At 38.2% G+C, this 15760-nt stretch overlaps 1 protein-coding gene across 12 annotated transcripts in view; it reads left to right on the top strand.

Annotated features, from left to right (window-relative positions):
* Nucleotides 1-15760, top strand: part of LOC136420909 (voltage-dependent L-type calcium channel subunit beta-1-like) — a 56794-nt gene that overhangs the window by 23272 nt on the left and 17762 nt on the right. For 10 of the 12 annotated variants that reach the window (XM_066408039.1, XM_066408028.1, XM_066408030.1 and 7 more), the window contains 2 exons: nt 8267-8389; nt 15343-15465. In XM_066408039.1, coding sequence (XP_066264136.1) covers nt 8267-8389; nt 15343-15465 — 246 coding nt within the window. Of the gene's footprint in view, nt 1-3069; nt 3393-5348; nt 5483-8266; nt 8390-15342; nt 15466-15760 lie in introns of those variants that run through there. The other 2 variants (XM_066408033.1, XM_066408037.1) reach the window with 2 other exon arrangements.

Below are 15760 nucleotides of genomic sequence, written 5' to 3' on the forward strand. Positions count from 1 at the left end.
CAGTACATGTATTGTGCACATCGCAATGGGAGAGAGATTACTGTAGTAAAACATAGTACTTTCCCAGCACTTTAAATGCTTAATTTTTTGTTTCCGGCAATATTTGATTCGTAGCATAAAGCCTATATTCTTTAAACTGCAAAATTGCAATGTCTTTTTCTATAGTTGCAGGTGAATATTTTGAGCCTAGTGTAGGAAGCAGCTAACTCTTCCCCTCAACATTACTGTCGTTTTCTTTCTGCCTTTTTGGCTAAAATTTTTGTTTTTCGTCTCTTTTCTATTCATTCTGTTGAGAAACCAAAGTGTAATTGTCAGATACAGTCATATCACTATCACAATACCAACATCTACATGTATAGCTGTAATCCTATATATAGTTATATCCTCGTCAATACCTTATTTGGCTACAAACGTGACAGATTCGGACCATCAATACTGATCAGAACATGTGCATAACTCTATATAGCCTTGACATTTCGACAATGTAAGAACATCAATACTTTCATCCTGGAATACCTCAACAATAGTCGCCTCATGACCTGACCTTCCCCCACCCCTTCCATCACCAAGGTAGCGCCCAGGTGCGAAAGAGCCGAGCATCGCGATACGCCGACAATCGATGCCCATACATTCCATCAATTTCCCGATACTGAAACTCCCGTGGCTCCATTCTTGATGACCTTGCATTCCGTACAGATTGATACGCTAGATAACAAATTATCGCTGCCAGCCGAGAGCTACTTGATTCTCTCCGATCCGTATGCGAGGCCGAGCTTAAGGTGTTTCCAAACACAAAGGACAGTCTTCTCCCGACGATAGCTGCTTGTTAAAAACCTCTTCATAGAAAAGGTTTCAATGTTTATTAGCATCAGTAAAAAGATGTGGTCAATAGAAATTGATTTTTTCCAACCATAAAGGATGCATATTGAAGACTGCCACATTTCAGATTCAAAACCAGAGGCGATCGCGAGAAAGAATTTGGGATGGTCTTAAATTGTCTAATTTATAGCATTGGGAGAAATTCAGTATTATAGTACACATGCTTCTCCTTTTTTTAAATTAAAAGTGTGAGTGAATCTTGTCTTTTAAGATTTTCTCTCAATGTCATGTTCAGTGTTTTTAAAGTGTATACAAGGAGCTATGGAAGATATCATCATAGTCATCACTTTCCTACAGAATCGAAAACCTTTTAGTGTTCTTTACTCCCCTCAGGGAATGCATTAGTCTCCATACATAGATATATCATGTTTTGTCAAGATATGTTTTAAGACACTATCATCAATGTATCTAATGTTTAAGATTACTTTTGTGATGGTTTTAGATTTTTAGCATCTACGGTGACATCTTTAAATCTACCTTACTATATGTAGCATGATATAATAACATTTAGATTGAGCAGGAATATAAATATCATCATAAACATAGCTATCTTTATGATGGTGCATCATCTTTCATGGCATGAACGGCCATTTTTTCACGTTCCCTTTGGCAGTTTGTTCCATTATGTGGTTGCGTTAGGTACCCTGTAACCCCAAGATTTACGTGGCTAGTTAGCGTAAGCGGCCCGAGATTGGGTCATTGACGTCACAATTAGCCCTCGGACTGTACATTCAACCCAGAATATCTCCCAATGACTTATTAAAACATGACCTTCTTTCAGAACAGAAGACGGATCTGTTAACTAGCATAGAAATATACTTATGTGCTCAGTGGTAGGGCAACCAGCCAAGGGGCACTGCAAGGGTTGACTGCATTGTGAAAGTCAGGAACAAGACGGTGAAAATACAACATCTTATAACAGTATAGATCTGATTATTCCACTGTGAAAAACGTACCATTTTCTATTTCAGAATTACGAATTAGGAATATAAATTTTATAGTGACTGTGTTTAGTGTTAGTGCTCTATCAATGGTGTTTGATACAGTTTGGTTTCTCTTTCTTGATGTGGTTACGAGATCTTTGATCTATGTTCTTCATTAAAAATAATTGATAAACATTTATTTTAGCTGTTCAAACTTCATTTTCTGGTAATGCATGTTGAATTTGCCTCCCGAAACTAATAGCCCCTCAAGAGAAAAGTCAAAATATGATGATTACATCAGTGAAAGATGCAGAGGATTTTGTTTGCAGATCCAGAGGATAGTGGTTGCAAACTGGCTCATTTCATGCTAGACAAGCACTTTCTTATGGTATACTTAGTTCGCAGAATCATCATACTACGAAATACTATTAGGCTAGCCATACCTTCCTGAAATCCTGTCTCCAACACTGGACAGTCTTAGGTCAGCAAAATCATTTTTGATAAAGATTAAAATCTGGGGAGTGTTCCGTTACCTGTACCCTAGAAAGTGTATCAGATATGTGTAGGCGTAATTTTCAATTTTCTCGTGATGTACAACATTTGAGATTTCTTGCATGCATTATTGCTTTGATTCTTTTAGTAACTGTGTGTATGTTATAGCTGTCTTTATATCCTTGGTGGGACCTTACAGCAAATAAGATGTCACCTACGGACACAAGGTCTGGTTGAAATTGTTTCCCCAGCACACATTCCCCAACTTTCATCAGAAACAGGGTGTCTTTTTATTCAGACAAGGTTTTCTGGTTATGCAGGGCCAGGCACTTGGCAGCCACATTGTAGCAAAACTGAAACATTCTTTAACATCTGTTGTGTATCTTTAATTTGCAGATAAGAATTTGCTGTGAAATCTCTTCATTATGAGTGTTTGAAGGCTACAATGTAGATGCAAAGTGACGGTTATTCTAACGGGCCTCGTAACAAATGGGATCATTAGCATATCAAAAGAAAGCCCTTGGAAGTGGCCAGGCTTTTGATTGGGCGGATCCAAGCAAAATGGATGGCTCTACAGATCATTAGCTCGCTGCAGCTCTCCCCCGGCGCGTCCCCGGTGAATTTGGTTCGATAGGCCCTGGAATAGCGCTGGTAATGATATGTATCCTAAGCCGCCATCGCCACCCCATCGCAGCGAAAGTGGCGTCACGGAGAATAGTGCCGGGCTGTTATCACTGCACCCAGCTGAATTGATTATGCATACCGAGCGCTGAGCGTGTGTGTTGGCAGGAAAGGGAAGGTGTACGATCTGACGGGGGTTTTCGCTGGCTCACGGACTCTCCCTCGGGGAAGCACGTTATTGTTCGGCTGAGCGAGCGGCCGGGTCTTGCAGCGGCCGGGCATGTATCGGTTCCAGCTGCAACTCAATTGTGCGTCGTGGTGTCCAGAAGGATTGCGCTCCCCCTTATGACAGCCCGATAAACAGCTTACGTAAGCACTCAGCATCTGCAAACCAAGATGGCCTTCGTCGTGTACACTTACTACCCTGAACCCCCGGTGTCCGACGCGGGGAAAATTGAGCGACAGAGAAAGAGGAAGGTAGGCGGGGGCACCAATTTGGCAAGCGTTTCTACACAGCGTCAGGAGTAATTTGGGAAATTGGGGGTGAACTGCGTTTGCATTTGGTTGGGAGAGAAAGGCTGTAACATGATTATTGCGAATGGATAGGTATTAGGAGAGGGGTCTGCGGGACTTTAAGTGCATACATAGCTGAAAGTAAATGTGAAAAGGTCACAAATTCTCCGCATAGAATCTGATTTGTCTGATGCGTTCCGGATGTACCAGACTTTAAAATTGTGCCAGATTGCATTTTATTCTAGCAGGGATTTCAATCACCTAATCACCTTTCTTTCATTACTATACTATTGATATTATGAAATTTGAACAGAAAGCAGAATTCGTGAAGTCAAAATTTGAGACTGTTTTATTGGGATTCCTTCTTGATACTGTCGGAGTCTGTATAATCTGTGTCCATCATTTAGACTAATTGGGAGGTGTGGCCATTTTGACATGGTGCTTTGAGTTGATGAATCAGTGCAGCCTTTCCTGAATGAATTTTTCATTCACAAGCCTACAGAGGCTTTCACTAGGGTCTAGTGATTAATAGTGAACTGAAGCCTTTTGAAGAAGGATCACTGCTTATGGTAGCTCACAGCATCTGACTTCAGCTCTGTCAATTTACAGGCGACCAAGTGTGGAAGGAATATTCAATGTGATGGCTGTGTACATGCTGCAGCAAAATTTAGGGCTCGAAATTTGTTTTTAGGGAATAGGTGCTCAGGAGTACCTAACCGAAAAATATAGGTGCACAGAAAAGAAATTTGGTTTATTTTTTTTGCTGTCAAAATGTCAAGAACACACTGTGCACTAGCTATATTTAGTGACGTTTTATCTTTCGAATCGTAAAATTTTACAGCTAGAAATGAGATATTGTAGTAAGAGTTGTTAGCTTCAATGTGTCAAAGAGGACAAATTAACTGTTCAGATGCTGCAACCTAATGAAGATGATGTACATTTTGTATGTTCTGCAGTAAGATTTTACAGTCCAACTATGTTCATATCTTGAAAAGATTGTGTTATTTTTCCTGAAGAGTCAAACACACTCCCCTTCTCAAATCAGTTATATATCGAAAGTGACAACACGGTATACAGTAATCGCCTACAAAATGTAGTCTTCAAAAGAACCTGCCCAAATTCACATGTAATGTTATTGGATGGGTGAATCCCCTTGTGTGAATGTGTCAGCAGCTTTGATAAGAATGCCTTTTTCTCCAGCCTAATTGTTACCTAATGCGTCTCAGTCTTCCCACCCCTAGAGAGGTACCTAAAATGGTCTACAGTACACCGGGGTTTACACAAGGTTATACATGTAGGTAAAAGCTAGGGTCGTAACATTCAAGGCAAGGATTTCCCCTTGTGGCTCTTAAATACAGCAGTGCTTCTTCTGCTTTGTATCTCTTCTGTAAATATCACCAGTATTGACATTTAGATAAGAGAAATTGCTGTCTCTGTTCTGTCACTAGACGTAATCAGAATTATTGATGAACGCTGTGCAATATTCCAACAAAAACAAATAAATTCAGACCTATAGAATGTTATGGCATGGTATTGGAAGGAATGCCTTTTGCACTGTTACGTTTTCAACACAACAACTTTAGACTTAGAGATTGGAGTCATCTATACTCTTGCCTATCTTCATCTCTTAATTGTGTTTAGATGTACAATGTACATGTAATTTGTATGCAGCACAAGAAAGGGTTACCAGAATTTTTCCACGGCATAGGGGTTAGGTACAGAAGGCCAACTATGCATGGCCTATGCTAGCTAGCTAGAAATGCAGCTTGCAATCATTATGTTATCATAAAGTCATTGAATTAGCAAAGGAAATAGTGTAAAGATGTACTAGATATGCTGATGTGATGAGATACAGGTAGAAACATTGTCTGTGCCCACTGGGAGCCTTTAGAGGCAGGATGAACAGTCGGGTAATATTTATAGTAGTCCAGGCACAAGGCGACCAGGCTGGATGTGGTTGTATTTTTAGCCGGGAGAGGAGATATTCATATTAAGCTTTCGCCTCCTGGACTAACTCCGCAATGGTGATTATACAAGACTGGCAGAAATTTCAGGTAGGGTTTAGTTATGGTTATGTGTGAGATGTTTATGATGCAGAATTCAGGTTTAATCGTGGCCATTTGGCTTGTTTTTGTCATGATGGGATGATGGAAAATTCTGGAATGTAGTCGTGTCTAGTGGCACGTCAATAGCCCTGTGTGTTATACAACACTGCTAATGTTACTGTGTGCCTACTGTGTCTATCTGGGTTTTTTTCTATTCTTGTTTTTCTGAATCAAGTGTTCATTGCAGAAGGGTGAATTGATTTTTCAGGGTACAGCTTTTATCCTCAGTCTTCTTTCGTGCAAGGGAATAGTTTTTGTTTGTGACACAATGTTTCATGGTGGCTGTTATGAAGATTACGTGCACTGGGTGTTAATAGTCACTGATGATGTTTGTCCATGATTTCTGCCCCCTAAAAAATTTTTAGATTCCAAGTGTTTCTTAGTTAATTGAATTTGTGGTTTTGTATGAAGTTGTTACAACTACAAGTCATGGTCTAGGAACAAAGCGTTGCAACTCTTTCTGAAAAGATTTTCTGGAAATATCATACATGGTTTGAAAAAGCTTTGTTTTTTGAATTTCCAACCATATGCATGATACATGTATCATGATTTTGAATGAACTGAAGTGTCATGTTTCTTTTTTGTTGTTGTTTATTGCATCTTATGCAATTTTGTCTTAGATTTCGAATATTAGGAGTACGCTTTTCCCAGTTATACTGGTACTGTTTCCAGTCCTAAACTTCCATCAGAAATTTGTGTAACAATTTTGTGAAAATGGTGCTTGCATTTATGTATGAGGTGAATTGGTTATATAACAGTTGATTCTATTCATTTGTAGATAGATTCATGATTTACAAAAGAAGAAGTTGATGATATTTTTTTCTTTTTCTTATTCACTTCCTTCCAAATAAATATATATATCTTTATATGAATATATGTCAGAAGTCAAGAAGGTAACATTTGGATTCGATTCAAGCAATAGCTACAGTTTCATCGCTAGATCATGTTTACCGCTCTGGATACTGTTCCCTTGACAGCCATTTTGTAATCAATACTTTCCTGGAATTTGCAACGGAATTCGCACCCTGGTTTTATGTTTTTACGTTCCTCCCAGCCTACCTCCTGACAACAGTAGCTATCAGTGTAGCATAAAGTCACCATTTCCACAAACGATGTGTTTTTAATCGAGTCCACAGCTTATAAGGAGGCACCCGCATAAGCAACTTGATTGGGTACTTTATAAAGGATTTTTCAGGGCGTTTTGTAATGAATCGACGTGGGTGAAATTTGATCACTTCAGCTGTAAAGGAATGACGTCATTGGCTCAGACTGGTGCTCAGCGGGTCGTGGCATTCAGCGATACATTATCATGTGAGGCACCGTCGGGCTATGGATTGGGCTTACAGGAACAATCTAAGTGGCTGGGGGTAGAAAAAAGGTCATTGTGTATGGGCACTGGCTTTTCTTCTCCAAACAATATTTAAGAAGGGCACACTCATCTTTTTAAGTACTGTTGCGATTTGTATGAATGCTGTAAAGGAATATGTGACTTGAAAGATTATGTAATATTAAGTATATTCCTGGGATGCTTCTATGAAGAATATGTGTGGGTGAATTTTGAGTTTGATATACATGATATACTATATTACATTAACTTCTATATTAAAGGATGACTACACAAAGATGTTTCAATGGACTGATTTGAATGGATGAACAGCAAACCTCTGAACACTCTTGTTTCGTACTCCATGAATTTGCCTGAAAACATTTGGTTTATAAAGAATGATAAATAATACACCAGTAAATGCTCCCAAACTTTTAAACAATACAAGCAAAAGTGTGTAAAACTATGGTGAAAACATAACAAGCGGACATTATAAAAGCGAAGGGCAGGGGGGAAACTTGAATATGACTGTATTCACTCCAGAAAACTGAGTGCATCAAGTCATAAACCACGTCCTCGGTCTTTGTTTTCATTTAGTTTTTCCAGTATTGTTTTTATCCAAGAACCTACAAATTAGATTGGTGTGCGATAGGGATCTAGCGACCTCTGACCTCATTTCGAGGAAAAGCTGATTGCAACCTGCTTTTGACAGATTGACCTTTGTCAACCCTTTGATGTATTGTTATAAATGGGTCAACAGTAACCTGTAGTTCAGTTTGGTGAAGAAAACGTGAAGGGGGAATGTGTTGTGTGTGTGGTGTGTTTATAGTGATGTTTGATTGTTTCTGCAGTTGTAAGGCTGAAATGTATATTATGTTGATAAATGACCACAATAAGGTGTTTGAAATTGTAGATGTCGTTATAGCTGTCATATTTCCTTGATTGGAAGGTATTTCAGCACCGAGGAAAGAAATACTAAGGAATCATAAAGTGATCACTAAAAGGTGTTTAGAATTGTTAATGTCGTTAAAATTGTTGTGTTTCCTTGATTGGAAGGTATTTCAGCACCAAGGAAAGAACTACCAAGGATTTAGATTTTTAGTAATTTTTGTATTTTTAATGCAATTTTAGCAGTTTTAGCTACATTTTGTATTTGTTTTACCCTTAGCATACTGTGAATCTTGAAGTATTAGCAGTGGCTTTATTTTCATGACTTTTCCACTGCAAAGTTGCGCTTCCAATGTTTTGGATATAGGAAGGAATATCCAAGAAGGAAATGATATTGTCTGGCACTTGTTCTTATACCTTATAGATAGAAATGTTTTATTTAGCCTACACATGTCAAAAGTAGTAGGTTTTCACCTTAAACATTGTTTATTAATGTTGAATGTACGTTATTGTCCGTGCAGGGTTCGGCGGAATCATACAACAGTCGGCCCTCAGAGTCTGACATCTCGTCCCAAGATGAGGACAGGGAGGCACTACGGCGTGAGTCGGAGAAGCAGGCCCTCACGCAGTTAGAGAAAGCAAGGGTACGTCTGTCTTTCTTCTGCAAATGTCTCAGTCTGTAAAACATGGAGGCCATGTTGACACACCGGTGCCTAATTGGTAGAGTGTTCGCCTTGCATACGGTAGGTTGTGACTTCGAACCCCGGCCGGGTCATACCAAAGACTCTAAAAATGGTACATACTTCTTTCTCTGCTTAGCACTCAGCATTTGGGAAAGAGTATGGAAGTTAAACACACACATCACTACCAGCGGACCAGCCCCCTGCTGTAGTGACTTGCACTTGTGTGGCCCAAGGGCTACGAATGGGAGATGGGCGCCCCCTACGCATCTTCGATGCATGGGACCACTTTAACTTTAACTTTTTATGTTGACACGATAAAAGAAATTTGAGAAAGCGTTGGTAGGTATTAAAAAAACAGTTAGTAATACTCAAGCGACTGGGTAGATTTTTGAGTCGGTCAGAAGTTTCAGGTAGCATCCACTACTTTTTGTCAGTGACTGGTCACTGAAAAGTCTGACCATTTCCAAAATCTATCCAGTTGTTTGAGTAACTGTTTTCTTACATATTTTATTAATATCCATATCATGTAGTAGATGTGTTTTAAAAAATCATTAAAATCGTCCCCAGAGTCCTTAATGAAACACACTGAAGTAGCCGTTGGCTACCAATTTTCTACTGGTTATGGGGTAAGGCAGCAGAGAGAAGGTTAAAAGATATGATAAAAGTAATAGCGTTGATACAGAAGTAACACTTGGACTTGGAGAGCAAAAACCTCAGCCAAGGCAGCCCTGTTTTTTATGTATGTATCTTTGAGTTTGAGTTCAGAATTATATTTGGTAATCTGCTGTTTAAAAGAATACAATTCCAATTGATGGAAAAACCTTGGAAGATATTTGGATGTAAGACAGAGATTTTTTCTACAATGCAAACATTTGCTCCTCAGGCCAAGGACAATCCACAAGGAAAGAAATAAATCAGTTGTACTGTAGGCCCCACAAAAATGATAAATCATACTGAAAATATACATACTCATATAGAAATCCATCTGTAACCTTCCTTATACATAATGCAGCAAGTTAAGCTAAAGAACAGCTAAGAAAGACCTGTGTCATCAGATTAAAACTTTGGCAGTGTTCACGATTCAGGTATTTATGGTACTTATAACTAAAACACCAGCTGTTCACACCTCCGCCTTGGAAACTATCTAGTAATTCAAGAGGCAGAATGCTTTTCCCAGTCGCGCAGAAAGCGGAAAGTCAAGCAGCGTTGATGGAGAGAAAACGGGCCGTAAAATCTCCTAGATAGCTCGTTTTAATTTGACTCCTTGACGTCATTGCCGCTAGTTCGTTGCTTTTTACCGCTAAGAGGACATTACCCCTTGGCCGTGGACCAATTTAACCTAATAATTTTCAAGTACACTAAATATTTAAACATATTGTGTCTTCTTAGAATACTGCTGACTCTCAGTTTTAACACTTGCACACTCTAACTGATGTGAAAAAAAAAGAAATTATGTGTTAAACTAACAATCAATGAAGGGTTTTTTTAAGTCTCCATATATTTTGACGGTGTATAGCCTCATTTTTTCTTACCCTAAAGAATTTGTAGCCTTGCAATTTTTCAGAATGGAATAAAGATAAAGAATCTAGTATAAGATTGCGGATGAAAGCTGTCTTCTTTGTATTGATTTCTGATAAAATATTTAGTGAATAGACCCAAGTTAATGTGTCTTCCGCCTCTGTGTAGAAATTATGATGAAATAACCTTGAGCAAGAACATTAAACTGTATTTCAAATCTCCTTAAGGATGTTGAAAGAGTAGTAGATTAACATTCTCTTTGATAGTCGAAGATCAAATGACCACGTCATGCAAAACGTTTTATTGCGGCGTGCCTCGATCAACGTCTGCTATCCAATCAACCCGGGGACATTATTACCGCGTGGATTAGGAAAGGCCGCAACCCCGGGAAAATGAGCAATTCAGGAACATCCACTTGATCATTCCCTACCCAGTGAGGTCAAAAACAATTCCAGGACACATTAGTCCGCCCCGTGGGTCTGTTCTGTGCCGTGATGATTGAGTTTAAAGTGGCCCGGGTCTCGCTGCAATGAAGAAAACCATCTTGTTCATGTCTGGACAATAAGCTTGTTCATGGTTCCAACTGCCCATGCACAGCGTGTGGCGCTGTGGGTAATATGTGAAAGTTGAAGGCCCCAGGGACAGAAACAAAACACGTCTGGACATGTACATGTATTAAGCATGGTGACTGTGGACAATAATTGTTTACAAGTTAGGGGCCTTCACATTTGACATGTAACTACAATGCGTCTCAACTGTGCATGTGCAGTTGGAACCATGAATAGGCTTATTGTCATGTTTAGCTTTCCTGACGTGTTAAGCAATCATGTGACATTTTTTTTTTGATATTACGGATCATACAGACCCAAACATTTAGATTATTTCTTCATGAAAAACAGTCAAACCTATCAATAACCTTTATTTATACTGGAGAAGCATTTTGTTGCTTTCAGTAAGCCCTCATTGCTTGTAGCAAAATGTATAACTACTAAAAGAGATCTGGTTTGAAAGACAGAGATATGATTATGCAGAAACGTCCCTAAGGAATTTTGTTTAAAATCTATACACCCACGCATTACACTTGCATTGAAATACATGTAGAGAGTTTGATGACAAATTATGTAAAATTAAAACAGCTGGTTTTTCTGGAGTAGCTTTAACCCTAGTTGCACAAGTAGGACATCTTAATTTAGGGGCGTTGTTTCCTACATCAAAAGTCCTTGGTCCAATTGTGGGTAAAGGTCTTTTGTAATAGTTCCTATCATTTACCATTTAGGTTCAATAAAGATATAGTAACAAGTGGCCAAGGATAAATGTACTGTGGGTTGTATGGCCGATTGATTTATAGCATCAATTAAGGTTACGAATTTGTAATTAAAAAAAAAGATAAAAGGCCAGGGACCTTCTTCCATGCAATTATTAGGATTGGTTGTTATAGAATGCAGAAGGTATCTTAGCTTTTAAAAAAGGATAAATTCTTTGATTAGAAAAGAATCATTTCTGAATGAAAATTTTAGATTTGTGAGTTTTCTTTAGATTTAAGATCTGCTCGTTTTTGCTAGCATAACATTTGCACAAACTGAGATCCTGCAAACTGAGATAATATCGGCAATTTCTTATGAATATCATTTCTTGTAGCACAAAGTTTGCACAAATTTCAGGTCCTGGTCTTCATAACGGCAGCAATGTCTTATAAATATTTCACACGTTTGGAATGATCCATACGAGGGCGTGGCCGAGCCTCGGAGAACACCAGGTGTGACAATCCCATCACCCTGTCAAAGACAAAACCACGACTGGGGTGTCCACAGGGACCCGGGTCACTACTAATGGCCAAAGTTGATTGGAAAAGGCTTGCTTGATGGGTGATCGATCGCTATACGCCGTCGATGGATTTTTCCGTGCTTCGCTGATGTGCTGAGGTCACCGGCAGCACCCCCATAGCAAGCGATAAAAACGCCTGATTAGTATTCTGTCCGTACGGTGCAGAGAAAACAGATATACCGTTATTTCATTGGTAACCTTAGTTTATTTGACAAGAAAGCTGATGGGCGGGGGGGAATATCACTGTGCACATCTCACTGCTTCCCGCTTGTATTGTAATCACGATATCTACATGGTGTTCCTATGTGCTGTTTCTATCCATGTCATTTCACAGCATTTCCTTTTTCCAATTCGAGACGTCAGGCATTGGGTAAATTTGTTGACATTCATTCACGTTTCGGGCAGTTTATGGGAATGAAAAGTTTGATACAAAAGACAAAAATAGACACAAAACGTTTAAAAAAAAATTAGTCATGAGCATGATTCGTGTATATTTCTACACTTTTATTATTTGTTCCCACAAACATCTTGGCCAAGCCCTGGTTTGGAAATATGCATTACATGTATGCTGTCAGGTTTTATGGATAAAATGTTCAATTTCTGTTAAAGTGATGGGAAACAACATATCGTCACACTTAATTGAGTTACTGCAGAACGTAATGGAGTAAACACATGGATAAATAGATGTTTGCTGTGCTGAAGCAGCTAAGTAGGGGATCAGTTCAAGGATTACCCTTGATATGAATGATTGTTTTCAATTCCACTGGCGTGACTTCAATGGGTGTGGCTGAGTGAAACTGTCTTCTTACTATCATAAGCTGGCGAGACAAAGCAAGCTAGAAAATTCAATTTCTCTTCACTGTTCAGCTTTTCATACCAATTTAAGTGGTATTGTATTGTGTAATTAGTGTTATGTAACAGAATTGTGCTAGAGGCAATGAGATACTAAAATTGATATTTGAATATTTCTTCCGAAATTCAGAGCTTTTATTCTGTTATAATCCACTTGGCAAGTAATGTGAATAAATGAAAATCTCATGCATTTTGCCTGTTAAGAAGAGTATTATGAAGTTGCAAACATTTGATTTGTTACACATTGAATTGAAAATCATTCTCAAACACACCTTGTATACTTAGATACTTGAAAACAAACGAATGAAAACAACATCTGATTCAGTATCTTAAGTTGAAAATATTTCAAAGAAATCAAATGCACACAAATGTCACTGTATGTAATGTATTGTATAATGCTGTCATTATAAATGAAATCAAATTTTGATATGGTTGGTTTAGAACACACATTCATTTTCAACTTATAACATAAATTTAGTCCATTCATGAATTTGTATATTGCTATGTTGTTGGAATGTCATTTAGGGAGTGGCAAATGTAATTTCTCATTCCTATTCAAGTCACGTCTGCAACCTGGCAGCTATCTCAGCTTGTCATTTTTCATTAAAACTTAATATTGTGGAAACGACTGCCTGCTGATACCGATAGTTTCAAGGCTATCACAGTAGGGGGTAATGCGTAAGCATTGAGGAAATTATTCTCTTTGTCAGTCTTTGATTAGAAGTGGTACGAAATGGATGAATGGGGGGATATTATCTTCTGCAGTTCTAGAAATAACCACCTGCAGATTGTATGCAGAAACAGATGTGTAATCGAGAAATTGAAGATCTCATACCTGCATTAAATATTTTTAGTTTTTGGGAATTTCGTGTTTTATACATCATGAATTTCTCGCTGATTCTGTCTAATTCATTTTCTCCACTGGATCCTATAACTTAAAGGTAACAGACATGCATATACTATAGCAGGAAACTGAAGATAGAAAATGAGATTCTGGAACCTTTTTCTGGGCCCTTTGACCTAACATCCTGTCAGTGTCCCTGATGTATCTAACAAAATAGACGCATTGAAAACTAACTTGGTTTACTAGAAATTTAGCAACTTAAAAGAACACAGGCTATCAATTATGAATCACATTATTACAGAAAACAGAAAGTATTCAAGCCTTGTTTTGGTATGAAAATTCCTCGCAATATGATTATGATTGTGAACTTTTCCCTTCTTGGCCATATGATTTTTCTACTGTGTGACAAGGGCATTAAACAGAAGAATTCAAAGAAGTTCCCTTCTTTAAAGATACATCATGTATTCGCTACATGGTAGGATATAAAAGCGTGCTTTAAGTTACAGCTTTGTTGTCACAAAATTGTAGTCACAGGTGGGCAGTTACTTCAGCCAGGATATTTCAAACGGAATTGTTTCTTAAGAAGTATGCTACCTTGACCCTGCATCTGAAGACACTGGGGACACTGAGAAATCCCTGGTTCTTGGAAAGAGAAGATTTGCATTGTGCGAAATCGATACTAACCTTCACCTTAGCTTTATATTCCAGAGCAGGAATTTGTCAGGATGACCTTCATTGGTTAAAGTTCTTTGATCACTTGACATGTGAAATGAGCGAAGATTTTTACTAAGTCCCCAAACCTATTCACATTCGATCTTCAATTCAGCTGTTTTTACTAGTTGTACTCTTGATCTTGTGTTCTTTAGCCTAAACACTCGGCCATTCGATGACACATCCTTTATATTACATATACCTAGGCCTGTTGATGGAACTTACTTATCATCTGCTAAAAGCTAGCTCAAGTTTTTTTTCACCCTCCAGGAAGATGTCTTATCAACTCTAAAATCTGATTTGCACTCGCAATACCCCAGTGCCATAGTGCCCTAACTGAGATATGGATTACGATAGTTCTAAATGTATCGTGATGTATTCATTATTGCCTAAAGCTGTGGAGCTAGAACAGAGAAGATGAAAATCCACCCATGTCCAACCATGTCTGTCTCTACTTTCATTGATTCATATATTATGAATGAGGAGGTCTCATAGGAAAAGGAGACAATGCTGTTTGTTTCTTGATCTAGGACCTCCTAGTTTTGTCTCTGGTGTTTTAAAGTTTTAAACTAGGAATTTGAATATTTGATGGCTGGGATAATTCTCAAAGAAATATCTGAAGACTTGGTGTTAAGTTTGTTAAGCATGTCCATAGATTTTTCGGTAAATCCAACATACAGTGTAGAAGTTACAAATAGAAGTGTAGTTATTTTGGTACATGTATATGCTTGATAAAGATATCATATTAAGTACCTGTTACGCAATTTGAACAATTGATAATAGAATATCCCTGTATAAACAACAGTTTTCCCCATGTTTGTTTGTATGGTGGGATCTTTACGGTGTTTAAGGTACAAATGTATGGCTCTCCTCAAACAGGGTGCCTCCGGTTTTACGTCCTATCCATATCGAAAGCTAGGTACTAATCAAAATTTTCACCTGAGTTGAATGAGGAAGTAGCTGTAAAGTGCCTTTCCCAAGGGCACAACATAGGGGCCTCCAAGGGATTCAAACTCAGAACCTTTAGATTCTAAGTCAACAACACTAGCCACAAGACCATCTTGCTACTTAGATTCATTTTTTATAATGTATTATGTACCTGCATATCTATATAATGTAACCTTCATTGACTCATCTAAATGTTGTATTTTGTGTTTCCCTACAGACAAAGCCAGTCGCCTTTGCAGTACGAACAAATGTGGGATATGATCCTATGGCTGATGATGACTCGCCTGTGCAAGGCAAGGCAGTCAGATTTGAAGCCAGAGATTTTTTACATATAAAAGAGGTAAGTAATTACATTTGTATAACATTTTTTTTTCATGTTTGAATTTTTTATGCTGTCAGCTATGGAGTACCATGGATTCTCAAATGTCATGATTGTTAAATTTGCAGTCAAAAAGATTCTTTACAAAGATCTATATAGTCAGTATTTGTTGTCTAAGTTGTCATTTTGATTGTTTCAAACTATACCAGTGTTACATGGTAGTCTGACCGTTTGTTATCTGAATGATCACTTTGTGAAACCTTTCTTTGATTACTTTTACAATCTTTACGATACTGCATGACTAATTGCACTTGAC

The sequence above is a fragment of the Branchiostoma lanceolatum genome, chromosome 15, assembly GCF_035083965.1.
Source record: "Branchiostoma lanceolatum isolate klBraLanc5 chromosome 15, klBraLanc5.hap2, whole genome shotgun sequence".
Taxonomy (NCBI): domain Eukaryota; kingdom Metazoa; phylum Chordata; class Leptocardii; order Amphioxiformes; family Branchiostomatidae; genus Branchiostoma; species Branchiostoma lanceolatum.